The sequence below is a fragment of the Argiope bruennichi genome, chromosome 7 (genome assembly GCF_947563725.1).
Source record: "Argiope bruennichi chromosome 7, qqArgBrue1.1, whole genome shotgun sequence".
NCBI classification, from domain to species: domain Eukaryota; kingdom Metazoa; phylum Arthropoda; class Arachnida; order Araneae; family Araneidae; genus Argiope; species Argiope bruennichi.
In genome coordinates, this window is record NC_079157.1 from 127,363,587 (window position 1) to 127,386,259 (window position 22,673).

At 28.2% G+C, this 22,673-nt stretch overlaps 1 protein-coding gene across 2 annotated transcripts in view; it reads left to right on the plus strand.

The window, feature by feature from the left end:
• The first annotated feature begins 9,516 nt into the window (after positions 1 to 9,516).
• LOC129974886 (serine/threonine-protein kinase unc-51-like) overlaps positions 9,517 to 22,673 on the plus strand; it is a 103,004-nt gene continuing 89,847 nt past the window's right edge. Inside the window, exon 1 of one of the 2 annotated variants that reach the window (XM_056087660.1) lies at positions 9,517 to 9,841. In XM_056087660.1, coding sequence (XP_055943635.1) covers positions 9,752 to 9,841 — 90 coding nt within the window. In that variant the 5' untranslated portion in view covers positions 9,517 to 9,751. The remainder of the gene's footprint in view (positions 9,842 to 22,673) is intronic. The other variant, XM_056087663.1, reaches the window with a different exon arrangement.

Here is a 22,673-nt window from a genome sequence, read left to right on the forward strand (position 1 = left end):
GTTTTTAATTTTAGTGCTATTTTTTGTTTTTATTGTTATTTTTGTTATTGTATTTTTACTTTGTTGTGGTTAATTTCTTCTAATTTGTTGTTTTATATTTCCTTTCTGTTAAAATGGTATATCTCTTGAGCATAATTTCAGGGGATTTTCGGGTCACGAGGAATCATTATTAGACAATGTCTGTATTTCCTCACAGAAAAAAATCCCTTTCTTTGAATCCCTGCCTGAGGGTGACCCTTGAAAAAGTCTTCAGGCCGGATTCTTTTTTTATATTTTTTATAATATTTTTGGTTTAATTTTTATTTGATATTTTGTTTTTCCTATTAACTTGATTCTGATACTTTTGTATCAATTCATCTGTGTTTTAGAAGTAGCTGCAATTGCGTTCTCTAAATACTATGAAGTTCTTTTTTGGTTTTAATTTAAATAGGTTATAAATTTTAGTTGCGATTTCGAAACTGTTTTTGTTTCGTTTTCATTTTAGTTTCGTTTTCAAACTTTTTCTTACTTAAGATTGGTTATATATATATATATATATATATATATATATATATATATATACTGTAGTGCACATAAAACTTCAATGCTGAAGAATTCGAATTTTTGTAGCCATATTTTTAAAAGACGTTTTTGGATTCAGAAAAACACTTTTTGTATTAATTAAAGTTTTACCACTTCCATTTTAATATGAGTATACATTTTAAAAGAGCTGACAAAAATTTAGAGAAATACATAGTGCAATGAATAGAACGGCGTAGCGCTTTTATAGTGGTATGAGGTATAGAATTGAATTGAAGCTTAAAAATATTTTACTGAAAAATTAGTCAGAAATTAAATGACATAAAATTTTAATTGAAAGTAATCGTTTCAAACCAGTTGGTCTCCAAAGGAGACTGGTATTGCATAAAATTTGAAGTGAGAAGTAACTGAATTTCATCTAATATTTTGATTTCTGAATTAAACATATTCACATCCACAACACAAAAAAGAAAAGAATAATTAATACAATCATTCAGCATTAAAAATGTTTGTATACAACTGAATAAATTTCATAATTTATATATTAATTTAGAAGATTTTTGCGTACCGATCCAATAAAAGAAATCAGCGCACTTTATAAAGTTTTAAGAATGATATTATGCTTTTCATACATTATGAAAAATATCGCTTAGAAATTTAAGAACTAAAAAAAAAAAAAAAAAATTCAATACCATTTACCTCTCGAATAAAACTTTAGCAGTAATTTTCGACGAATTAAAAAAAAAAATTCTGTTTAAAAAAAAGCAAGCTTTATACATAAGCTTATTCAATACGGAAAAATAAGTCACACTAGTATAATTCGACATTCAGAATAAAATTTTTGTAACAACATTGAAAATTATTCGAGTTCAGTCACAACGATGAAGAGTATTATTATAAAAAATGCTTTAAAAAAATTGTTAACATTTCAAAAAAACTACCCTGAGTTTCATATTTTTATTTTTTAAAGTATGTTTGAGCACATGCTTTAAAAATGCTACAAATGCTCTAGTTGCAATAATTCACCAAACTTTATAAACATACAAACTTTCTTTGTCATTAGAAAGCTTAGAGAACTATACGGAGACGTTAAGGGGATATCAAACTTATTGCTTAAAGTATCATGTTCATGGAATAAGTATAATTTCAAAAATGAATTTTTAGGGCTCGAAGCGATCTTTCTTTGAATTCTTTGACAAGCAGTAATCTTTAATCGATCAATCGTCACAAAAACAAGAGTTCAAGTACGTAAAAAAATCTTTTGATTTCACATAGTAGAAATTTTATCTGGTTTTAGCACTTCTGTAAAATTCTATAATTTGATCAGAAATGTTTCAGGATCAATATTAAGAGTAGGTAATTCAAAGAATTGATCTGGTAATCTAACATATATACCATACACCGTTTGAGCTATGGAATAATTAGTGTCAAATCTTATATTAGCCCTTTATCTAAGTAAGCATTTGTTGTGTTCGTGCATCAACAAAAAATAAAATGCAGACAAACGTACTATAAAACTAAATATTACATATAGATAATATTATCAAATTTACATCAACTTATTTTCATTCAACATTCTAGCATCGTTTTTAAACAACAAGTTCCAAAAGTATCACTGTTGCCAATCTGAATTTTACAACTATTTACAAAATAAAATTTATAATTATTAAAATAATCGTTAGCTACTTTTAAATAAAATATTTACGATTTATGCCGCAACATATACTCCCCTACCAGTAACGAACGTTACGTTAGAAAGTAGAAAGTAAATATTTTAGTAGTAGCATAAAGGAGGAAAAAAAAAGTCAACATTTAAATTTTGAATCTCAATGGTGTCTTAATGATTCTACCAGTTCGAGATTGTCTTAAGGCTGGTTTAAGATCAGGTTGGGATACAGTTTCCTTGGTTTGAATCTTAGCTGGTTGGGACGCAGGTGTAATCTTCACACAAGTTGGAGTTGCAAGCTGCTCTTCAGGATTTTCTTGTGGTAGTAGATACGCTGGCTTTAATCTGTCTATAGTTACATTCACTTCTTTATTCTTTATCCTCAGAGTAAAATATTTTGGTGTACGGCTGATAACAAAATATGGACCTTCATAACGGGGTTCGAGTGGCTTTCGTACTCTATCAATGCGAAGAAAAACGTGAGAAGTTGATTCTAAATCTTTGTGCACAAATATTTTTGGATGACTTTTTTGTTGAGTTTCTTTTGGTCTCATCAATTCCATAACATTTTGTAAATCATTTACAAATGTTCCTGGTGACATATGTGGTATATTTGCATCAAGGAATTCTCCAGGAAGTTTGATATTCTCTCCATACACCATTTCTGCTATTGTATAATTAGTATCGTCGTGGATCGCAGTTCGTAAACCCAAAAGTACTGTTGGTAACATTTCACTCCAAGATACATTATTGTGGGCTTTTAAAGCAGCCTTTATCGATCTATGTAGTCTTTCTACCTTTCCGTTACACTGCGGGTGATAGGCTGTAGTATGTGAAAGCTTAATGCCGCAGATTCTTGAGAGATTTTGAAATATCTCGGATGAAAATTGTGTTCCACGATCAGTAATAAGCTTCCAAGGTACTCCAAATCTTGCTATCCAGTTGTTATAAAAAGCTTTTGATATTGTTTCCGTAGAGATGTTTTCCAGCGGAATAGCTTCCATCCAATTCGTGTATCTATCTATACATGTTAGACAGTAGGTGTTACCATTTGAAGGTGGTAGTGGACCTACAATATCGATATGTATTTCTCGAAATCTTCCTGATGGTTTTTGAAATTCACCCAATACTGATTTTGTATGGCGGGTTATTTTAGACTTTTGGCATGGAATACACGACTTCGCCCACTGCTGGACATCTTTCTTAATATTTGGCCATATAAATTTTGAAGAAATTAATTTTACTGTTGATTTAATTCCCGGATGGGACAATCCGTGAAATTGATGAAATATCTTCATGCGAAAATGTTTTGGTATATAAGGTCTAATATGCTGTGTTGAAGTATCACACCATAAATATTTTCCAGATGGAAGGGGATATTTTTTAAATGACAAACTTGTAGATTTTTGACAGGTTCGAAATTCATCATCTTGTACTTGTTCCTTGGTAATTAGTTCATAATCTATTAAGGCAATTTCCTCAATTCTTGATAAAGTATCCGTTACCACGTTACTTTCTCCTGTAATGTATTTAATTTCTGTTGTGAATTCTGAAATATATTGAAGTTGTCTAATTTGGCGTGGAGATGCTTTATCGGATTTTTGCAAAAATGCGTAGATTAATGGCTTGTGGTCAGTATACACTGTGAATTTTCTTCCTTCTAGAATATGTTTGAAATATTTAATGGATAAATAAATTCCGAGAAGTTCCCGATCGTATGCACTGTAATTTTGTTATGCGTGGTTAAGCTTCTTGGAAAAAAATCCAATTGGTTTCCATCTACCATTTTCAAGTTGTTGTAGAACTGCACCCACTGCTGTATTGGAAGCATCTGTGCACAATGAAAGAGGTAATTCAGGATTTGGGTGAGATAGCACAGCAACATTTGCCAAATCTTTTTTACATTTTTCAAACTGCTCAATGGCTTCCTTGTTCCAAGTTATTTTCCGATTATCTTTTTTCTTTGCTCCTTTTAAGTATTCGTGTAAAATGGCTTGAGTACTAGTGGCGTTCTTCAAAAAACGACGGTAGAAATTAACCATTCCAAGGAAAGTCCGTAGTTGATGGCAGTATCTGGCAGTTTAATATTGAGAATTGCTTTAACTTTTTCAGGAAGAGGTTTTGATCCTTCACTTGTAATTAAAAATCCTAAAAATTCAAGTTCTTTAACTCCAAAAAAAGATTTAGAAATATTAAGTCTCAATCCATATTTTTGCAATCTATCAAAAACTAATTTTAAGTGTTTTACGTGTTCTTCCTCTGTAGTCGACGCAATGGGGTCAATTCACAGTCACGTGTCATGTACCAAACAAACCGTTTCTGTTCAATTTTCAACCGTTCTGCGCATGTCGTAATGTCTGCCGATAACGTTGATGAAACCATCGTTTAGTAAATATTACGCTAGCCGATCAATTATTAAAAACTTATGATTTTTTAAAAAAAAGATATTATTTTGAATTATTTAATCCAAATTTTAGTAGTTATATAATTTTATTTCTTATATTAAAATTTTAATTAGTATTTTCAATGGAATTATTGTTTTTGCATAATTAATTAACATTGGTTTTTTATTCGTTTGGTACCGCTGTATTCGTTCCTTTCCCATATCCCTTCCTTTTTTATCCAAAGAATACATTTTGACAAATGACTATGGCAGTGTTTTTGAAAAATTACGTGTTCTTTTTTACTTATTATTTAAATATTATTGAATGTTGAATCTTATGAATATAATTCTTTTTAAAAATAATTATTACTCTTAGATAAGTTAATATTTTAAAGCTTACTAATAAAATTATTAATTTTTTTCTTATGTAATTATTTTTATTAATATTGAGACTTTGATGTTTTCAGTTTGCTCAGAGGGAAGAACATGAAACTCAAATTAATATATATTGAATAAATTAAGTTTACAATTTTAAATTATGGAATATAAAAGGCATAGATACCTTTTTTTAAATCTATGCAACTTATGAATCAGTTATTTCATTTTAATTTGTAGAAATCTTTAAAGGAAAACAAACAAAATCACATTTTCATAATTTTTATTTACACATTACAAATATATATATATATATATATATATATATATATATATATATATATATATATATATATATATATATATATATGATAATTATTTGGAAAAATAGGATCAAATGGATGTTTTAATGCACTCACTAATTCAAAAAAAAAAAAAAAAACTATTTACTATTTATCAACATTTATTTTTCTAGACACTTAGAAATAATATAAACACAGTATTACAAGAATGTCAATGCAAATGATGAAATCAGTTTTATTCAACAGAAACATCCTAGATATTAAACAACATTTTTTTTTTTATCACCAATAAAAACATAATGTTGAACAAAATACTTTTAAAGCAGAACATTTATGAATATTTTTTAATGCTAAAGTTACATTGATAAAAATTACATTGAAAGAATATCATAAAATAAAACAAAAACATATAATACAGTAAATTTAATAAACAAGAATAAGGTCATGATAAATATATATATATATATATATATATAGAGAGAGAGAGAGAGAATTAAAATAGGATATAAAGAGTAGTTGAAAGAAACCCCTTTATGCTTTTACAGAATTTTATAATTCAAGATTGATATGTTAAAGAAATAGGGGGAAAAAAAAAAGAGTCTAATATTTTCTGGAATGAATCTCTTTCTTTCTTACAGAATCCTGAAGTTCTTGTAGCTCATTTTGCAAATTCCTGATCCTGTCGATTATTTCAGAAAAAGTAATAGTCTGGGAAGAAGCAGAGTACATTCCACTGAAATCAGAATTCATATAATTTTGAGCTTAGTAATCAATTTTCTTGCATTTATATACTTAACTAAAGAACATGTGTTTTCAAAACTTAAATATATATATATATATATATAGCATTCAATTTATCAAATTAAGAGCACTTTTAATAAAATACATCAATTATATATATATTATAACAGTCAATAAGAAAATTGGATTTTCAGTAGTTAGTAAAGGATTCACTTACTAAATAAATCTTTAAGAAATTTATTTACTTCCACCTAAGTTTAGCATTATAGCAGTTGTTATTTTTGCAACAGGAATTTGTTTACTTACATTAATTAAATTTAGATAAAATTTTGTAGAAAAATGCAATGTAATATTCATGTAAACATTTTAAACCTTCTAAGCGTATTCAAAATTATCAGAAATTTCATCAAATGCGAATAAAGTAGACTAGAAATGCACTCATGTTTTTGATTGTTTTTAATGGCAAATCGCTTACCGATTTCTTTTTCTTCGAAGAGTTTTTCTAACAAATTACTGGAACAGCTATATTTAATAAATGGACACACACTGAATGAATTCTTCAAAATGATCGGAGCATATCACCGACTTCGAAGGCTTGAAAAAATCTGTACCAAAGCTATCAACCCAAGTCAGGATTGTTGAAAAGAAAATAAGAAAACATTTTATCATGACAGACACTCTTGTGTTTCGCATTAAAGCACGCATCCATCAGCACACCAGTATTTCCTCTGTTAACACATAATAAGAGCAAAGAAAATGACTCAAACATTATAACTTCAAATGTAAACAAAAAATCCGCTTCGTACTTGGCGGAGAACGTTAATGACAGACTGCTCGACGAAAGCGGTGCGGATGAAACTTAAATGCCATGCGCAAGAAGTACATGACATGTGACTTTTACGTCACATGAATTGACCCCATTAAAACATCGTCTAAATATGGGAAAACAAAATTTAGTCCTCTAAATACCTCATTGATAAATCTTTGAAAGGTGGAAGGAGCATTACGCAAACCAAAACTCATTACATTAAATTCATACAAGCCGAAGGGTGTTATAATAGCAGTTTTTTTCTTATCAGCTTCATTAATCGGAATTTGGAAATATGCTTTATGCAAATCAATTTTAGAAAATATTCGAGTATTCTTTAAAATGTGGTTGAAATCTTCTAATCGAGGTATAGGGTAACGATCTGGTATGGTTTGAGCGTTCAAACGTCGATAACGTCGGAAGGAACCATCTTTCTTAGGCACCATGTGAAGAGGGCTGGACCATTGTGATTTAGATGGTCGAATAATATCATTTTCTAACATGTATTGAAATTCCTGTTTTGCTATATGTAATTGCTTGGAATCCAGTTGTCTAGCTTTGGAATAAGTAGGTTGTCCTTTTGTTGTGATAAAATGCTCAACATCATGTTCAAATTTAGATACTGTTAAATTAGGTTTAGTTAAATTTGGATATTGTTGTAACAAATTAGCATATTTAGAAGTTTTATTCAAAGTACTAATAACATCATCAACAGATATTGTTGTTACGTGGTGTCGAACGGATAGATTAGTTATTCCATCAATAAGTTGTTTGTTATGAATATCTATTAAAAGCTTAAATTTATTCAAAAAGTCAGCTCCTATTATTGCTTTATCAACTTTAGCTAATATAAAAGGAAATTTAAATCCTCTTCTAAGTCCTAAATTTAAGTTCAAAATTTTAATTCCATAAGTAGGAATTTCTGTTCCATTCGCCGCATATAGTTTAAAATCATCTGTTGTTTTATTTCGATGAGTTGCAGGAATAAGACTAACATAAGCTCCTGAATCCACTAAGAACCGCAGTCCTGTGTTTTTGTCCTTTACAAATAAACGAAACTTGCGGCTTTCATTAATATCAGCAACAGCGGTAGCCGCTAATCCTGTTGCATCTTGGAGTTTCCCGCCTTTTCGCTCCAAGCACATGGCGAATAACATTTATCAGGTCGGCAACGATCGCCAAATTTAAAATGATAAAAACAATATTTACCTTTCTGGTTAAATCGCTTAGTTGAACGACTGCGGCTTCGAGATATATTCCGGCGATAATTTATAAATTTGGATCTAGAACGGTCATTTATTTGCAGTGAATCAATTTTTTGTTCTAAAGCAGCTATTCTTGCAAATAAAGCATCAGTATAGTTAACATTTGGCGAAACAGCACAAACTTCCTTTTCCGATTTCATCTCATGAATTTTATCAGCCATCGTAGAAAGTTTGTCTAAACCTTCTTCACTTACAAGAAGAATATTTCGAATAAAATCAGGCATTTTATCCAGCCATAAAGATTTCAACACTTTTTCTGAAAAATCATCCGCCCCTAAATTTTTCATCTTCTGCAAAAGCTGACTTGGCTTGTTATCGCCAAGGTCTATTCCAGTAACTATGCGCTGAATTCTCTTGTTTTCACTTTCTTTGAACATATTTAAAAGTCTTTCTTTCACCAGGGCATATTTATTAGGCTTAGTGTCCTTAATAATATCCCATATATGCTCAACATATTTCGGTTCAAGCTGGGAAACCAAATAGTTGAATTTAGTTTCTTCAGTAGAAATTTTATTTATTTCAAACTGAGCTTCAACTTGATAAAACCAAATGTCTGGTTTTTCGCGCCAAAATGGTGGAATTTTAATGCTTACTTTATTTGCTTCGGCATCCATAACAGTAATTGTTTCAGTCGTAGAATGTTCGCTATCCGTTGTCATCGTAAAACCAGGGTCACCAATTGTTGTGTTCGTGCATCAACAAAAAATAAAATGCAGACAAACGTACTATAAAACTAAATATTACATATAGATAATATTATCAAATTTACATCAACTTATTTTCATTCAACATTCTAGCATCGTTTTTAAACAACAAGTTCCAAAAGTATCACTGTTGCCAATCTGAATTTTACAACTATTTACAAAATAAAATTTATAATTATTAAAATAATCGTTAGCTACTTTTAAATAAAATATTTACGATTTATGCCGCAACACATTCATTCCATTTTATATAATTATGCATCATTTCAAGGACATGCAGTCGATTGGTTTTCCAATGCGTCGGTGATGATATTGTGCGATATTTCATAACTAAATTGTCTTCTAACTATTGTAAGAGGTATTCAAAACCAGTTTTCATAGAATGTTTACGACTATTTTGGCTGTAATATCGGACAAAGGAATTGCTTTTGTACTACAAGAAAAATGAATTGGTGAAGACGACAGATTGTTACTCGATCGAAATAAAAGGTAAAGGACATTAAATACTTTCTAATTATCTTATTTGGTATCATTCTAATATGCCTTATTGAATCAAAAAATCAATAGGGTGATCAATTTTAATCTTTCTCTTAACGTCTAATTTTAGATTAACATTTATAATTATTGTACAGAACAAGGTAAGATAATGACTGTGAAGTGTTGTAGTCCTTAACTTTAACCGCTGATTTTACGAAGTTTGGTTAGATCCACCAGATGGCAGTAGTATCGTCACTACAGCTGTTTTTAGACATGCGTATTGGATGTGCAGGAGGGAAGGAAAGAAAATAAGCATTCATCTGGATCAGTGTGATGGATAAAAAATTATCAAGCTTGGAAGAGAATTACTATTTGAGTTTCCCAGATTGGTTATAATAGCAGTTGTCGGTAATGCGTTTTTCGATATTCGCTCACCGAATTATATCGGATCACTCACGACTATTAAAAAACAAATGATCAAGTAGTTGATTTTTACAATATTGTGTTTTAAATGGAGAAGGTTGGTTCTTATGAATACAAAACAGATAATATAATAGGACACGGAGCTTTTGCTATCGTGTTCAGAGGAAGGCATCAAAAGGTAACTAATATCTGTTCTTTATATGTTTTCATAGTTCAGATGCATTGTTTACATTTTTAGATACCATTAATGAATGTGTCGAATTCCTCATTTATTGTACAAATGAACATTGTTTTTCTTTATTGTTTTTAAATTTTGGGATTGAAAGTCATTTTCTATTTTGTTGAAAATTCGTAAAAATATTTTATTATTATTAATGTGCTTATTTGATTTTTTTGTTAGAGGTGGGCGATCTTTCTTTGTAGTCAGAAGCGTAGGACTAACGTTCGCTTTTTATCTTCAAGGAGTGTAAATAAATGTTTCAAATAAAAATATATTTCACTTTTGCCTTTATAAACAGAAATAAATTTTCTTATATTTATAAAAAAGTATTATTTTTTAATTAGAAAAGTATAGATTTTTAATTACTGGCTTGTAGATACATTTCTTGATAAACCTAACATGGGTCCTACCAAATGTCATTCCATTACTTAATATTGTTGACAATTTTGTCATGCAAACAATTCTGCTTTCTTCTAAATACAGGAAATTTTAGGTCTCTTACTTCATTCTGAGATAATGATCTTATTATATATTTAAAATAATATGATCACTATTTAACAATGAATATAAAATTTTTTTATAAGGAATAAAATCATTTAGAAAATTATTTTGATAATATTAAAAATCCAGTGAAGAATTAAGATTTTTTTTTTCCAGTGTAGCTTTAAAGGAATACATTGCTTTAAATATTAATGATGGATTTAATAGATAAAAGCACTTTTAAAGTGAATTATTTGCAATTTTTTCATAATTTCATATTGTAATTTTTTTTTTGTTTTTTGTGTATGTTAAAAGCACATTTTGATATGCTTATAACTGTACAATTTTTTACATAATTTACTCTTTGAGATTATATATTAAAATGAAATTTATTCTTGATATTTATAAGCATGTATAAAAATACTTTAAAGAAAATTATTTTTGATTTTAATTCTTGTTTGCTTTGTCTCATTATACCTAATGACTGCTGTAAAAGCCAGTACCTTTTAATTTCAGTGCATAATATTTCTCATCTATCAAAAGTTTATAATTTCTGTATTTGAGAATGGTAACTATATCAATTAAGATATGTTTAATCTTGAATACATGATACATCCAATTATTTACAATTTTATGTCTTTATAAAAAATATTTTGTGTATTCTTAAAAAAAAAAAAAATACTTAACTTTTTATTCAGTTATAAATTTTGCACATGGATGTCTTCATGATGATGATAATTCACGAAATTTTTTTTTCTTGTTGACTTGGAAAGTTGTGCTATCTATAGACATTATATATGAACACTTTTAATGCTAATTATGATTAATTTCAAAAATTAATATTATTTTAACTAAGCATCTACTACAGATCTAATTTTCAATGGATACCAAATTTAGGAAGTTATACTTGAAAATAAAGCCAAAAATAATGTCAAATTTATATATTTGTTCACTTTGCAAAGTCATGAAAATTGGAAGTTAATTAAAAATTATGATGAACATTATAATTTTTATTTTAATATTCTTTTAATAATACCTTGAATATTATAATAAACAATGGTGGTTTTAAAAGATTTCAAAATATTTCTAATAAGTCTTATATAATTGATAATTTTTATCAATTAGTTTTGAAAAGGTTGAAGTATTATTATTCAAACACAGATTTTCATATTAAATTGTTTAAAAACTCCTGGCAAAAAAAAAAAAAAAAAAAAAAAAAGATAATGTTGATATAAATTCTGATTTAGATTTTGAAAGGTTTATTACAACAATTATTTTGTTAATCATTATTTAAAGTATTTTTTATTTTAGAATAGATGAAAACTTCTAAATGAAACAGATTTTTCCCTGTTTTTAATTATTTTACATCATTATTGTTAAAATTTTCAAAAAAGCAAAAAAAAAAAAAAAAAAAAAAAAAAAAATGTAGCCCAAATACTGTACTGTTTTAATATTATAACCAAAAATTTTATCATCTTACGTTTAATATATAGCAATATAACCTTAATTTGTTCTATTTTAAGTAAAGTCATATTGCTAAAATGTTTTCTACATGATTAGAATACAATATGATTTGAATTCCTTTTGAGAATTATGTACTTAAAGATAAATGCATTTAAATGATAGATATTAGGTAATTTTATCTTATATTTTTTTGAATCTATGGTGTGATTTTTCATTAAAGAAATTTAAAATGAGTTGAATAATTTAATATATGTTATAAACTATTTTATAGGACTTAGCATCATATTATGTATAACTTCATGCAATTTTGGTTTTTGGTGTTCATATTTCTGATGAAATTAGATTATTATGAATATTAATGAATAACTAAATTTATATATATCAGTTATTCATCTAAATCTGTTTTCAATTTTCATGCTTCATAAACAGTTGTCATACTATAAAATTAAATACTTTAAAATAGTGCATTCATTATCATAAAAATTTATCCATATCCAATATTAGATGATAAACTCTCTGCCCAGTTTCTTGAAATTCATTATACATTTACATATATTGTATGACATTACAATAGAAATTGAATTTTTCCTGATGTTTGAGAATTAGTAAGTGTGACTTGCATAGCAAATTTATGTTTAATAGGAATGTGTTTGTAATGAATAGAATCTTTAATATCATCATGGATACATGCATGGATACTGCAATAAATTAATCTGCAATTTAACTTATGGCTTAAAATAAAAATAATGCAATTATATTTTCAAAATTGTTTAAAAGAATTCTTAGTCATTTATGTATTTAATCTTTAAGTCAATTTCTTATTAAGTGAAGGTGTATAATCTAATAAACTGTACAATATATTGCAAAGCTTAATATACATATATTAATAAATTCATATCACATTCATTTGGAAATGTGACTTTTTTATGTTTGACTTATTATTTTATAAAATATTTGTTATAATGTTTTTAATTACCAAGTATTTAATCATTTTTGATTGTCATAAACACTAATTAGAAACATTATTTAGATATACAGAATTTTCTTTGATCCAATCATTTTTATTTATTACAGTTCGTTCATACAGATGCATTAAAAAATCTTTTTTTCATCTTTCTACTTTTAAAGTGTTTTTAGAATCACCCCTCCCCCTCTTTGCCCTCATCTTTGTTTACATACAGTGTTCACTTGATTGTTCGTGATTATTAAACCAAATTGCTGTTAAAAAATCTTTAATATTAAAAAAATATTACTGAAATCTTCTGTTAATTATGGCATGAAAGTATGTGTAGGTTCACTACTGCAAATAAAAATTTATTTAAAGCGTTTCCGCTTTGATTTTTTTTTCCTGTTGTTTTTGTTGATTATCCTTAGAATTCACTTATTCATGATTGATTTGCCATTCATTTCGAAATAATCCGGATTTTCTTATTTATGAGACTATATTTCGATTGGATGGTGAAGAAATTCTTGATATAAAATTAACACATGTCGATGTTGATTATCATAAGACAAAGACTAAAGAAATGGCTGTAACCTTCTATTGAACTTCATGGTGAACAGATACCTCATTGATTCATACCAACTGTTATGTCACTTCTCAGTACCAAAAGATGGTTTCGGAATCTGGCATCAAAACATTCACCCTAATATTGGCAAAATGCCCAGTCAAATTGAACGAATGCTTTGAAAGTTGGCCTTGCGTAATCTTCTGCGTTTTGTTTCCTCTGTTTCATTTTCAAATCGCAGGTAAACAAGGTTTTATTCTCGTTACGCATCATTCGTGTTTTCGGAACACATCCAAAGTTTCCTGTTACCCTTTTGCAGCTGATTTCTTTCGTCATATCGTGTTTATGGGTCAAGATTGCGAGTATTATCTATTTTATGAATGTTGTGTCATTCCTCCTGAGCCGATTGTTTTGATTGAAAGGTTTCGCTTGAAAATAATGGGCCATATGTCATCCGTTTTATTCTTATAAACAACACTTTCTTCCAAACTCTCGTATCAATACATAATTTATATATATATATATATTACATTGTTATTTTTTAATTTCGTGCGCGACTTCCATTTGAATTTCTGAGACTTTGAATCAAGATACATGCGATTAATAAATGCAGTTAGAATTATAACAAGAAATTTTGTTCTTAATTTCAATTCGCATTTTTAAAAAAATAGAAAGCGATTTAATTTTACTGGGCTTTCGATCGAAATACTTTTGATTTTCCAGAGTTTATATTCTTCTGAGCTTATGTTATTGTATACGTTATTTCTCTATAATAGAAAAACTTACTAATTATGACAGAAAAGTGCAAAATTTTGAGGATTAATGAAAATATTCATATAATGATTTCTGAAACTCCTTAATGAATGATTAAAAATACTATGTTGGAAGAGGGTGGCTTACATATGCTAGGGAGGTCCGATGTTAAAAAGTTCTACTTCCGGAACCAAACCTGCTATGCTTGTGATTATGGTGAATCTTAAATCTGACACGTGATCAAACGACTGTTCTAATCCAAAATGACAAGGATCTTTCCTAATTTGACCTCTTGTAGATTTGAAAGAAGGCATTTATTGATTTAACTTTAATTTGGTTTCCCTTCTAAAAGAAAGAAGGAAGCCTTCCCTTGTGGGGACTTCAAAAGTTTTATATTGAGGTCTTATTTCAGAAGTGACTCATTAAAAAATTTTTCTATGGAAATGTAAAATAACTCTGAATATCTTGCATGTATTATTCGTATTTTTCGTAAAAAGCGTTTAGAGACGAAGTTATCTTTTAAAATTAATACTTATATGTCTCAATTTAAATAATAAATAATATTTATGCTTTATAAATATAAAGCATAAATATTATTTTATAAATCTTTCTGCCTGATGAATTTCTACGAAAACTTTCACATTAATAAATTCAATTTCATTATATTTATATATTATTTAATTTACTTTAAAGGTTTTCGGAAAACTGTTTTTTAAAATGAAATAAAAAAGTATAGTGGAACCTTTTTTGTTCGAAGATGATGAGTTCATTAAAAAAAATCTGTTCAATGAAATACTGGAATTAAGAGAAATTAAGTGTTAAAATGAATACAAGTTTTAAACCAAGGATGGTAATAACGATTTATTAGCATTGTTTAACAACTAATACATAATAAAAAAATAAGCAGAAAGTTTAATATCACTATTACTTTATTTCAATAATTCTAATTAATAATATTTAGTAAATAATAATAATAATATCATCTTCTAAGTCATTTTAATGAACAGACAGTATACAACATTTTGAATCTATTATTTAAACAAAATAAAAATAAAAAAAACCCTTTTAAAAATAAATAGTGCATTTTGTTTGCAAATTGCAATAATACAGTTTTTTCCCCCCTCCTTCTCTTTCATTTTTTAAAATTTTTTATTTATTATTATTTGAAGTGGGTCATTTGTAATTTCATTTTTGATTGAATACTTTGCAATGTAGATCTCGTGTGAAATAAGGGCTTAAAAAGTTCTTAAGTGAACAAACGCCGATGATACACGGTATTAATGACCTTTTTAATTGATAGAAACATTTGTTTTTTCGAATAAACCGAAAATAAGTTAATAATTATAAATGATATTTTAACTTTGTCTTTAAAAAGCTTAAGAGATCAGGAAAAAAAAAAAAAAAAAAAAATCGAATGAGCGGATTCCACTGCATGTTCATTTCGTAATAGTTTCCAACGGATCAAAGCAGGCTTTTAAAGAGCAGATGAAGCGTGGGTGATGCGAAGGACATTGGCATAATGTTTTCTTCATCTTATTACTTGTGACGAATTCTTATTGTTGAAGCGAAGAATTTGAAACTCCACTCTGTCCGCCCGCTTTATTGGCGCATTTGAAGAGCAGAGTCCGGTTATGTAGGGAGTGATATTTCGTCGTGCTCGCATTCATCAGTTCCTAATTCCCGAATTTCTGAGATGTTCCATCGCAAATTCAATCACTGCTATTCATACGCGCAGGAAATGTTGTACTTCCAGTTTTTTAATAGTTATCATCATATGTTTCCTAGAAACTCAATTTATTTTTCATCTGGTCTGGGACTTTTATCGTTCTCTTTTAGATATTAGTATATTTTTCAGTACTTATAATACCTTTTTACTTTCTCGTATACGAAGCATAATGAAAGTGGTACTGCTAATGCCCTCTTTTCTTCCTTTTGCAATAATGATATTGTATAAATGCTTTGAAGGAGTTAGATACTTAGCAGCCTTTACTTTCCTATTTACAATCTTAATTTTCATCTTTTCTTGAAAGAAAACGCGTTTTGAAAAAATCTTCATCTACAGATAAAGCGATTTTGATCATTTTCCGCTTTTTAAATCATGTTTGTGCGAATACGATAAATTACAAAACGGGATAAGGTGCGCAGGAGCCATTCGATGCACACAAAAATTGAAAATGCGTTTTACATTTTGAACCGAATCTGCCGGCTTATTTTTCATCCATATGCGGAACAAAGCGAACTGAATAATTAATTGCAGCATGTGGCAGCAGCATACTATCCAATTGTAAATATGAGCAAAAGTGGTTAGATTGTCTGTCTATTAATGTGCATGTGATTATACAATAGCAATAACGGCCACGAATAATTGGCATGTTGTTTAAAAACACAAAAATTTACCACCGTCATACCTTAGTGCGAAAGAACGTAGATTATGGCATTTTGCTCAAAATTTAATGCGGAGAGAAATTTAGTATTAACATCCAACGTTTGTACGACTTTTGCGTAGAGTACACTTTGTGTACCAGTCGTAAAACTGTCAATCAATAGTCTCGTTTACAATGTGGTTGTGTTACCGATAAGGGTCAGTTCTAGGAGAGGTTACAACATTTTAAACGTTATCTAAAAGTGTCATATTTGGCAAGAGTTAGCATGATGTTTGACACAATTTCGAATACTTAACGATACGTTCATTAATACAATTTCATGCGTTTTAATACTATATGAATAATTTCCACGTTGCTTTTTATGAAAGATGGGTTGCTTTTCAATGTATTTATTCAAAAATGTATGATAAAAAACATTGAGGGATGATATTTCTTCTCATATAAATAGTGTATCCACTTTGAAATAATAATCATTTCTTCTAGATTTTAGATATAAATGCATTACTTTACATAAACATTACTTACATTAGATATAAATGCATTACTTTACATTACTTTTTTGCATTACACGAAAGAGTTTGCGTTTCATTAGTTATTTATTCCTTCTTGATTTTTTTTATTTAATTCAATAAATTCGAACATTAAAATATATGTTATTTAAATATAGGCACTTAAAAAATAGTTGTTTCTTAAATTTAAAGTACAATTAAATTAAGTTAGTGGTATTGGAATGATTTGAAAGGAGGGAAAACTTGCAAAAGCAATTCTTGAAATGCCGTAAGTAGTAAGAAAAGCTTCCAACTACGGATGTTAAGTTTCCATGCTATATCAGTTTTTTTTTTTAAATCAGTTTCCAGAGTAGAACGCCATTACAAATTTAAACTTCTCTCTTTATCATCGTAGAATTAATTTAAATGTTGTTACATTTTTTAAAAAATCTGTACTCTGATAAAGATAAATTATTTGTTCATTATATGACTTTGCATTTTGTATATGAAACATTGTTAGTATGCGGTGCATAAAATAAGCAGCTTTCTAAATCAGAAGTATATTAATATTTTGCTAACTGATCATTTGTATCTGCGCAAATTTGTAGGAGATATTAGCTGAATTCAAATTTAATTTTTTTCTAGTAGCACTATTTACTAAACCATAATCCATATATACTGTTAAAAAATAAAATAGAATTAAGAAAAATAATTTTTACATTAATACATGTAGTATATGTTCTTCAGAAACTTTAATTTTATTAAAAATCGTTCTTATATGTACAATAAGTCATTAAAAATAGTGTTGAATTAAGTTCTGCTAATACTCTTCAACATTATACATCTGCACTTTTATTGAAATGTTTACTGATTAGCTATGCGCTTTTTTCTTCCATAGTTTAAACAATGTAATTATTTCTAATTTCAGAAGAATTCATGGGCGTTTTAAACCTTTCAGGGGCTCTGAGATAATGCGAATCTCAAAGCCCCCTTTTCCTTCCAAATTTTTTATTGATTTTAATTTAATTTTTATTCAGCAATTTTAAATAGAAAATTTTGAAAAACTGCAGTCGCTAGTCCCTTTCTAAAAAGTCCATTCAGTGTTGTACAAATAAAAAAAGTGCACAGTCAAAACGTAAAATTAATTTTAAGCAAAATATCGGAAACAAAAGACAACTTTCTATAACACTCTAAACAATACTGTAAAAGGAGGAAATATAATTTTTTAAACTGTAAAGCTCCAAAATTTTTAGAATTATAAAATAGCATAACGAATAACTTGTAAATGGTAATTAGGAATATTACTAGAATAAAATTCCAAAATTAATTTAATCAATACTTGATTATGACTTGAATAAATTTGACTGCAGGGCCCTCTGTCATTAAATGAAAGTATAAAACTAATTACCTTTCTACAACTACTAAAAATTATCAAGAGTTGAGGGTTTTTTTCCTTTGTTGCTTTTTTTTAACTAATCACTCTTTGTTAAGATTTGTCATTTAATCAGACTCGTCATATTTAAATTCTTATTCGTCCAACTAGAATATTATGTTTTGTCTGCATATGCATTTTGCGATTAATATTTATCATAAGTATTCTTTATAAGCTTCTACTTTCAAAATTTACATCATCAATGGAAAAATAAGAGATTACAGTGCATCAAAATTACCTAAATTTGTAACAGTGTCACAAAAGACAAAAGAAATCACACTGAGAATATTTTTAAATAATATTCAATATATTGCAATAATATAAAAATTAAATAAATAGTAAATGCGGGATAAGTTTAAAAAATAGTAGAAAATGCTTCCTTATATATTTTTATTCCATTTTCAGTTATAATGTTTCATTAAAATATTCCGAATTTTATTTTTAGTTCATAAAATAAGGACTGTTTTAGGAACTTAAATAACAAACTACTTGATAACACGCACGCACACACACACTCCCACACAAAGGAGGGGGAGGAGAATGGAAAAAATTGACTTTTAACACGGAAGCATATATTTTAAATTTCACAGATATCTCCAAATTTTTCGTTTAAATTATTCAAAAATTAAAGTGCGGAATATTCAGACTTTAATGTAAAAGTTTTAACTAACAAAATAAGATTTTCTTCTAAGAATAAAAGTGAATATATATATATATATATATATATATATATATATATATATATATATATATAAATATATATGCATGCGTCTATTAGTCTATTTAAAATATAGACCATTGTACGTAGGGATACTAAATTTAACACACGTATATTTGGGAGAAAGAAATATGCAATTCAGTGCATTTAAAAATTTTAATACAAAAAATAATGCTATCTCTAACGTAAATTATCTTAAAAATTTTTTTAAAAAATTCATTAATTTTATTTGTTTATCAGTCTTTGCATATTTTTATTCTGTAAAAAGAATGCAGATCTTAGATAGCATGTATGTTTTGTAGACAAGATCTTCCGTTTATATTTACGTATGAAAAGATAAAGTTTCCATATAAACGAGAATACTAGATTTTTAAATATAAGATGTATTTTTATAACTATATCAGGCTTGTTAAGTTATTTAGTTTTTCATGTGTATATGAATTATTTTTTTGATTACCAGAAATTCAAAAGCTTTGAACAAATTTAATTTCAAATAGTTGGAAATTTATCAGCTGTTAAATTCTCTTATTGACTTGTGTGTTATTAATTAGCTGAAATGCACATTTAAATGATCCACTCATCTTAAAACAATTGGAATTGTTTGTTGATGTTAATAATTAAGCTCAGGTGTCATTTTTTAGAATGGAATTTCTATTTCAGATTTTCTTTTAAAGTTTATTGATTTTCATTTGAGAACTATATTTAGCATACTTTGACTGTGAATGAATAATGCCGAGAATTGATATGATTTGCAAGTAAAAACTATTTTTTACTATACATTTTTAGAAAGTTATCACGGAAAAAAAGTCAATATTTCTTTTAATTTTGATTAATTAAAATTCTAATTAAAAATTCAAAAAATCACTTTCCTACGCTCCAAAGTACATATTTGCCAAATTTGATAGGCAGACGGCCTGGTGTGTACAGAGCCAGCATATACACATAGACAAAAGTTCTTGTGCTTAAGCATCAAAATTTAATCAAAATACCAATACATTTTCTCGCCAAATGATAACATAAGTTTTAGCAAACTTAGACTAATCACTCCCTACCCCCTTTTTTTCAAAGAGCTACGCATGATTTATTGGCCTTTTATGACCCGTACGCATCTAACCCACTACCGGTATGACGAGATGAAAAAGACGGAACTACCTATATATTTTTTCTGTTCAGAAATTAAATTTAATTATTTCATTTCAAATAAATTCATTGTAGTCATGTATACGAATATTTCTCTTGTGCAGCTCCACCAAAATGCGTTATTTAATTATGACATTGGATATCTATGGCAACTAAAGGATTGCATTATTTTACTTATTAAATGAAACACACGAGTGCAATTTAGTATGACCATTCTTTTCGATCAGTTAAAGATAACATTAAATATTAACCTATGAATGAAAGATGGCGAATTCAACGTGCAAATAAACCAACCGAAAGAAATTTAAGAGAAGCGTTCGGGGAAAAAGGAGAAACAGTTTGAGCTGAAATCTACTTTATATAGCGAAAAATGTCCAAACCGCCTATGTTGAAATGCAACTATTCTTTTTGAGAGTTCTTAAGACATCAACATAAGTTCAAATACATTTTGTATATTAAATCTCAGTGAACCATCAATGGAAATTAATTTAAAGCTCTTCTTAATGTTTCAAATAGTTTTTCATAATGGTAATTGTACTATCAAGACTACACATTACAAATTCTTTATAAATAAATCCGAATAATTTTTTTCAGTTTTCCCATTATATATCTTATAACTCTTATTTGCCTTTTTTTTTACACTTTTATAAATTTTTTTATTAGTTTCATTTGATAGTTAAATTTGTTTCCTTAATGTCTTAAAAATTGAAAGAATTTTTTTTTTTTTTTTTACTTCAATTTAAATACGTTTCGGTACCTGGCTTTTATAAATCCGACGAATGCAGAAAATTAAATTACTCTTTAAAAACTGAAAAAAGTTGTTGGGTCTAGAGGTAGTTGCTTACTTTGCCTATTTGATAATCAGCGTCCTAGCTATAACAACTCACGAATGCCCAGATAATCGAAAACCCCCGGCATGATTGTGCATTTGCTGTGACTGCTTTCATTGTTCCCGTTTCATTTCGCAATGAAAACCCGAAATTTTAATAAAGTAGTCGTTCTGCGTTACGCCTGTCTGGTTCAGGACGCTGGACCGGTTGCTATTTCTTGTCATGTTCAAATCAATGAAAAGTGACGACTGACCTTATGAGTTTGCAAGCGTGCAGGTTTGCAAGACCAGTTACTTTAGAAATGAATAGTGCTACACAAAATATTTCTGAAGGGAATACGTTGAAATGCAGTTAAAAAAACATATACAAACATAATTTAAGCAGCTCTGAATTTTTAATTGTAGTTATCTGAATTATATTTTAGAAAATTAACGCCGTATCGTTTTTTTTTTTTTTTTTTTTCGTATGAATAGTTTTTATTGAAAGGCAACGAAAATGTATTAAACCAGAATTGTTTCCATCTAGGCTACAAGAAAACGGGGGTGGGTGGGTGAAGACGGGGAGCAAAAAACGAAGAAAAATAAATTAACTTTCTTCCAACAAGTTCTGCTTTAGAGTGATCATGGTTCGAACGGCCGGCTTTCTTTTGAACTGAGTGTGATCGTTGTAAAGATGTTTGTAATTAAAAATTGCTTATATATTAAATTAAAATGAATGAGCATCTGTTTTGGAAGACAGAATTATGGGTGCAACATTTTTTATTGCTCTGATTGGACCGTCATGCTTGGCACGTTCCTCCCATTTGCTTTCCCCCAAGTTCGATCCTTGGATTTTTTGCCACTGCCATCCTCTAGTGGCTTCATCTTTTGCCTCACCGTTTAAATACTTCTCTTTCGCTTAATTTCTGCATATAATTCCCTCTAGGAAATAAAGTAAATATTTTAAATGTATATTAAATATTTTTAGTTAAAAATTAATTATAAAAATCATAATATCTAAACGTCCTTCTCAAACTGTGTTTTTCGCGCTGTACATGCTTATTCTAATGACAGAACTTTCTACTGTTGAAAAAGTGAATATACAGTGGCTCAAAAAATTAAGAGTACACCTTACTTGATAAATCCGACTTTCAATGTAAATAACACATTACCGGGAAGTGCAAACATGTTTTTATTTTTACACATAACAAATGGTTTAATTTAGAGTAAAAATAAAGAAAAATCAACGAAAAACTTCTAAATTGAAAAGTTTCAGAAGTATTTTAAATAAACATATGTAGAATTTTGCCTCAAAAAATTGAGAATTAGCCAATGAAGTTTTTGTAATATCACGCATAGAAACAAATTGTCACTATTAAGTCGCATGTCTTTTCGCTCTTAAAATGGCCTCTAAACGTCATGGTACCGATTCGACCAATTTTTGGTGATATATGAAGATATTTTACCCCATTCTTCTTGCAACACTTGTTTTAAATGCCCCCCCCCCAATTTTGTGTTTTTGGACTACTGCTTCGACTGTGGTGCACAGATATTCAATGGTATTGATGTCGGGGTACTGTGGTGGTGTGTGTAATTGCTGTTTACAATGAAAAAT